This window comes from Acomys russatus, chromosome 13, assembly GCF_903995435.1.
Source record: "Acomys russatus chromosome 13, mAcoRus1.1, whole genome shotgun sequence".
NCBI classification, from domain to species: domain Eukaryota; kingdom Metazoa; phylum Chordata; class Mammalia; order Rodentia; family Muridae; genus Acomys; species Acomys russatus.
In genome coordinates, this window is record NC_067149.1 from 7,646,851 (window position 1) to 7,653,599 (window position 6,749).

The following is a 6,749-nucleotide window of genomic DNA, read 5'->3' on the forward strand; positions in this document are numbered from 1 at the left end:
GTTTACAAGAGCAAAACTCCTCTAACATAAGCTATTCTACTCAGACCTGGGGAAAGAGACAAATGGATGATGTACACATGTTCTATAAGTATTAATCCCCCAGGAAAGGACAAAACTGCCTTTACATTGCTAGGTCTATGAATTCCTGAAATCTTGAGAGAAGAAATTAAGTATATGGGAATGCAAGACAACCTTCTTTCACTAAGAAATCAAGAGACAAGAAGTGTTGTGTAGGATCTAGCTTGTGTTCACCACTCCTAGAGTTTCATTCTTTTTGTTCTTCAATAGGAACTGTTTTTTGTTTGTTTTGTTTTGTTTTTGTTTTTGTTTTTTGTTTTTTTTTTGGAGTTTAAACCTAAGACAGTCTGCTGATCAGCATGGCTCAGAACAGTGCATCCCTTATCCTGTTTGCATGCCTGATGTTCCTGTCATGCAGCCAAGGTAAGTTTGTTGAACCGTAATCCCTATAGACTTGAAGGCTTTGTTCCATCCATATATATGCTCATGTGATTTGAGAAAAAGGATGGTAAACATTGGAGGTTAATCAGCCATTCTTATGGCTTCACTGGTGGTGGACAAATACATCCCCACCTACCAGAAAATTTGACAACTAATGTTTTCTTGTTTATATGGTTAAACATCGATGACTTTATTAATTTTGGGAGGCTTGTATGCAAAGAGCATAAAATTATGGAGGAAAATATAAAAATTATCTATGAAAAGCTGTAAGATACTCCCCAAAATGGTAGTAAGCACTTCAGAAAAGTAATGGAACAACTGTGGAAAAGTAGCATCAGAAGTTAAAAGTGAGTTTTTGTTTCAAGGAAAGAAAGCCTGGGAGAGAAAAGCAGTAATAAAAGAGCTTAGAGCTGGCAGCAGGTCTACTGCCTGTGCTACATCTTTGTATCCCTACAGAGGGGACAACAATGGCTGTCTAATCTTCCGGCTTTCTCACATACTCATTATCTCCTTCACGTCCCTGTCCCTCTCCTTTTCCAGGCCAGGAGGCTGCAGAAGACTTGCTTTTGGCCGAACAAGACTTCCCTTCTTCCAAAATCACCTGTCCAGAAGGTGCCAATTCCTATGGTTCCTACTGCTACTACTTTGTTGAAGATCGTTTGACCTGGGGGGAGGCAGATGTAAGTGAGGAGAGATGTGTGCCAGAGGGAGGTATCAGAATATAGAGACAGTTCATGATTCCTAGAGGCTCCATAAGATAGGGCACATCACCGTTTTCCCCAATGGCCAACCTCAGCTTTTTTCCTTGATGATGACTTTCATTTTGAATCTTTCCAACAGAAATCTTGGTGCTGAATCACATTATCATCAGGAATATCAACACACTGTCCTTTTTATAAGACATTCCTTAGGAGGACTAGTATATTGCTCAAAACTCCCTTTCTATTGAGTAATCTATTTTCTCCCCACAGCTCTTTTGCCAGAACATGAATTCAGGTCACCTGGTGTCACTGCTCAGCCAGATTGAGAGCAACTTTGTGGCCTCTCTGGTTAAGGAGAGTGGTACTACAATTTCCAATGTCTGGATTGGACTTCATGATCCCAACAATGTGAGTGTGTGGCCTCTTTATATCCCAACAATGTGAGTGTGTGGCCTTTTTATCTCCCAATAATCAGATGAAGGAAAACTCAGAGAACCAAGTCAAGTCTGTGAGAAACAATTCTACAACACTCATAGAAAAGCAATGTGTTTGTGAATGCTAGAAATATGATCATGTTGGGATTCACTGAAGGTGGATATAGACCTAACTGGGGCTCAACTTCTTTATAGCTTCATGCATTCATGGTTAATTTTACTGTGTTATGTGAGAAACATTTGTTACATACTGATTGTTACTTATTGTGTATCTTGATGATTTATATGTTAGAAGAGAAGACTTTTCAGATTACAGAGAATAAAATAATTTTTATATTTTATTTGTAATTCTGCTTTGACAAATTTGTTGCTATACCAACATATCTTGTACTATCTAGTGGTATGCTGAACTAGGCAAGGTTTTTGCCTCAAGAAAGAGACCCTGGGAATGGCTTTCTGTGATAAATACTTCTTCGTAAAATTCAGAGTACTTACTTCTCTGAAGGAGAGTGGAAGGAGTTAAATATTTCAGGGAAGCCCCGAAATGAAGAAACATTATGATTCTCAATGAGACTGTGACATCTACTTTTGTCCTATGTTTTGGTCCTCTTATAAACATGCACATGACCCAGGCATTTCTACCACTTTCTGAGTGATATTGGCCCAATTTGACTCTTTCCCTGTAGAACCGTCGTTGGCACTGGAGCAGTGGATCTCTGTTTCGGTTCAAATCATGGGCCACTGGAGCTCCAAGCACTTCCAATCGTGGTTTTTGTGTGTCACTGACTTCAAACACAGGTGAGAACCAGAGTCTCACATTGTTGTTTGCTTCTTGTGCTCAGCTCTTGAGATGTACCTGGGGTTGGAGATAATGGAAGGGTTACTTAAACAAGAAATAGAAGCACGTTCCCCTTATTTCGTGTCCCAAAGAATCTTAGAAGTAGAAGAGACCATACTCTCTCCATCTGACTTTTTTTTTTTTCATTGACTTGTAGCATACAAGAGATGGAAGGATGAAAACTGTGATGCTCAGTACTCCTTTGTCTGCAAGTTCAAAGCTTAAAGTCACCTGAACAACAAATGTCCAGATCTGTTACTGTGGAGTAGAAAATGAAAGAAAACCACATATCCAACCCAAATTAAATACTCTTTCCTTTTGAACTCACACCAGACTTGCAGTATGTTGGTTTCTTTTATTTTTTTCTTTGAAAATACTTTTCCTTTCATATAATATTTCTGATTATCATTTCTCCATGTCATATCATCCCCAATCCTTACCACCTCCACAACCATCCAACTCCATGCATTCTCTCTCTTGCTCTCTCACTTAAAATAAAAAAACCTGGCAAATAAAAAAGAAAACAAACAAACAGAATAAAACAACAAAACAAAGAAAATACACTAAAAACATATACAGGAAGAGATACATACAAGAAACCCCATAAAAACACAAAATCAGAAACCATAATAATTACTGTATTTTTATCTACTCCAATTTTTTTTGATCCATGACCTAATGAAGATAAAATAGAGTTCCTCACTTGTGCTTTCATTTGAGTTCCCTATGTCTGTTGCCAATGCTTGGGCATCTAGGACGGAAGGAATTCCATCACTGTCAAGCTCATTCTGGCATAGCCATTGTTAAAACTGCTTTCCTCATGAGCCTTTGATGCCTTTATTTGTGATAAATTTAAAGTGCAAGTATTTCTTGCATTTGCTTAAGGAGACTGTGATTTGTAGAAATTGATAGTTTGCTCACTAATGAATGACATAAGTGTTTTGGTCCTTTGGGATTTCATAAGTTGGAGATTAAGGAAGTTACTTTTGTGTGCTCAGGGAAACAATTTGAAGCTACAATTGGTTTGAGATTTTAAGGAAATTTGCCAGGTCTAAAATACTGAATAAATTGGTGACAGACAGACTAGAGGCTTGTAGGCCAGCATAGTGACAAATGGCAGTACTTGAATGAACTAATAAATAAAACATGATTACTCAAATAAAAAAAATGTATAGAAATGGTTAATTGGCATTTAAGGACCCTATTTCCAAATGCAGTCAAGAGTCCAGATTTTTTAAAATTAAATTTATTTTAAAAAATATATTTATGTTCCATCCCCATTGGCATCTCCTCTTTCATCTCCCTGTCCCACCCTCTGTCCTTCTTCCTGCTTTTTCCCCTCCTCTAGTCCTCAGAGAGGGGAATCCCTTCTCACCTACTAAACAACCCCACCCTATCATGTCTCATCAGGGCTGTCTGCATCCTCTTCCTCTGTTGCCTGGGGGAAGTGATCAAAGAGCAGGCAGCAGTGTCCACCACAGAGAGAGCCCCTGCTTCTCTTACTAGGGACACATGGATACTGAACTGCCTATCACTAAATATGAGCAAGGAACCAATGGTCTCCATGCATGGTACTTGTTTGGTGTCTTAGTATTGCCAGGCCACCCTGAGCTCAAAGATTTTTTTTAACCTCTGTTGGTCTTCTTGTGGAGCTCCTGTGTCTTCCAGGTCCTTCTATGCCCCCACTCTTCCATAAGTTTAGCTGTTAGACTTAGCATCTGTTTCAATCTCCTGCTGGGTGGAATCTTTCAGAAGACCTCTATGGAAGGCTCCCATCCTGTTTCCTCTCTTCAACTGCTTTCACTGTCTATTCTATTTACCCTGCTTAATGATAATTAAGCCTCCTCCTTTGAGTCCTCCTTGATACTTAGCTCCTTTAGGTCTGTGGATTGTAGTGTAGTTATCCTATAATATATGGCTAAAATCCTCTTATAAGTGAGTATACCACACAGATACCATGTGTGTCCTTCTGGGTCTGGGTTAACTAACTCAGGATGATTTTTCTAGTTCCATACATTTGCTTGTAAGTTTAATAATGTATTTGTTTTTAATAGGTGAATAGTTTTCCATTGTTTAGATGTAGCACAGTTTCTTTATACATTCTTTGATTGAGGGGCATCTGGGTTGTTTCCAGTTTCTGGCTATTATGAATAAAGCAGCTACGTTCTTAGTTGAGCAAATTCCCTTGTATCATGGAGCATCTTTTGGGTCTTGAGGTAGAGCTATTCCAATTTTTCAGAAAAAGCACGAGATAGACTTCCAAAGTAGTTGTACAAGTTTGCACTCCCACCAGCAGTGGAGGAGTGTTCCCCTATATTCACATCCGCACCAGCATGTGATGTCACTTAAGGTTTTGATCTTAGCCATTCCCATAGGTGTAAGAGGAAATCTCAGAGTCATTTTGATTTGCATTTCCCTGATGCCTAGTGACATTAAGCATTTCTTTAAGTGCTTCTTAGCCATTCCGCATTCTTCTGTTGAGAGTTCTATGTTTAGTTCTGTTTACCATTTTTCAGTTTTATTATTTGGTTGTTGGTGTTTAATTTCTTGAGTTCATTATATATATTAGGTATTAACCCTCTGTCATATGTAAGGTTGGTGAAGATCTTTTAGAAGTCTGTAGACTGTTCTTTTGTCTTATTGACAGTGTAGATACCATTTATTAAATGTTGATCTTAGAGCTTGAGCTATTGGGGTTCCGTTCAGTATGTTGTCTCTTGTACCAATGAGTTCATGGATGGTTCCCACTTTCCCTTCTCATAGAGTTAGTGCCTTCTGGTTTTATGTTGAGGTCTTCAATCCATTTGGACTTGAGTTTTGTGGAGGGTGATTAATCTGGATCCATTTGCATTTTTTACATATAGACATCTAGTTAGACCAGCATCATTTGTTGAAGATGCTATCATTTTATCTTGTATGGTTTTGTCTTCTTTGCGACAATTCAAGGTCCATAAGTATGTGAATTTATGTCTAAGTTTTTAATTACAGTCAGTTGATCCACCAGTCTGTTTCTATGCCAGTACTATGCAGATTTTAATAATGTTCTTCAATAGGGGATACCTTCAGAAGATCTTTTCTGGTTTTTTTCTTTCACCATACGAAGTTGGGAATTGTTCTTTCAAGGTCTATAAAGAAGTGTGCAGGCATTTTGATAGGAATTGCATTGAATCTAGATATTGCTTTTGGTAATATGGTCATTTTTAGTAAGTTAATACTGCTGATCCATGAACATAGGAGAACTTTCCATTTTCTGATATCTTCTTCAATTTGTTTTTTCAGAGAGTTGAAGTTTTTTTCATACAAGTCTTTCACATGCTTGGTGAGAGTTATACCATGATACTTGATTTTTTTCCCTGTGGCTATAGAAAAGGGTGTTGTTTCCCTAATTTATTTCTCAGCACTTTTGTATTTTGTGTACAGGAAGGCTACTGATATTTTGAATTAATTTTTTATTCAGTCACTTTGCTGAATGTGTTTTTTAGATGTAGAAGTTCTCTGGTAGAATTTGTGGAATCACTTATATATACTATCATATCATCTGCAAATAGTGATACTTTGACTTTTTCCTTTCCAATTTTTATCTCCTTGATCTCCTTTAGTTGCCTTATTGCTCTAGATAGGACTTCTAGTACTATACTGAAGAGATATGGAGAAAGTGGCCAGTCTATTCTGCCTGATTTCAGTGGAATTGATTTAAATTTCTCTCCATGTAGTTTGATGTTGGCTAGAGGGTTGCTGTATATTGCCTTTACTATGTTATGTATGTGCCTTGTATTCTTGATCTCTCCAAGACTTTTAACATGAGTGGGTGCTGGATTTTGTCAAATGCTTTTTTGGCATCTAAGGAGATGATCATGGGTTTTTTATTTCAGTTTACTTATATGGTAGATTAAATTGATGGATTTCCATATATTGATCCACCCCTGCATGCCTGGGATGAAGCCTACTAGGTCAAAGTATTTTTAAAGATTTATTTATTTATTATTATATATACAGTGCTCTGCTTGCATGTACTCCTGCAAGCCAGAGGGGTGCGCCATATCACATTACAGATGGTTATGAGCCACCATGTGGTTGCTGGGAATTGAACTCAGGACCTTTGGAAGAGCAGGCGGTGCTATTTTTTTTTATGTGTTCTTCGATTTGGTTTGTGACTATTTACTGTTTTTGCATCAATGCTCATAAGGAATATCAGTCTGAAATTGCCTGGTTTTGGTTGGATCTTTGTGTGGTTTAGGTATCAAGCTGACTATGGCCTCAAATAATTAGTCAGTTCATGTTCCTTCTGATTCTATGCTGTGAAATATTATGAGAAGT

General features: G+C 37.8%; 1 protein-coding gene across 1 annotated transcript; it reads left to right on the forward strand.

Moving 5' to 3' along the window:
* The first annotated feature begins 377 nt into the window (after positions 1-377).
* Reg1a (regenerating family member 1 alpha) lies at positions 378-2,657 on the forward strand. Its single transcript, XM_051154568.1, has 5 exons — positions 378-441; positions 1,000-1,139; positions 1,431-1,568; positions 2,281-2,392; positions 2,590-2,657. Exons 1-5 carry the CDS (start codon positions 378-380, stop codon positions 2,655-2,657), a joined length of 522 nt encoding a protein of 173 aa, XP_051010525.1.
* Positions 2,658-6,749: the final 4,092 nt, after the last annotated feature.

What these genes read in the sequence shown, in the direction of transcription:
- Reg1a (XM_051154568.1), top strand. Translation starts at nt 378, where the DNA reads ATGGCTCAGAACAGTGCATCCCTTATCCTGTTTGCATGCCTGATGTTC. An exon ending in GTTCCTGTCATGCAGCCAAG is followed by an intron (nt 442 to 999) that starts GTAAGTTTGTTG and finishes CTCCTTTTCCAG; the next exon opens with GCCAGGAGGCTGCAGAAGAC. An exon ending in TGACCTGGGGGGAGGCAGAT is followed by an intron (nt 1,140 to 1,430) that starts GTAAGTGAGGAG and finishes TTCTCCCCACAG; the next exon opens with CTCTTTTGCCAGAACATGAA.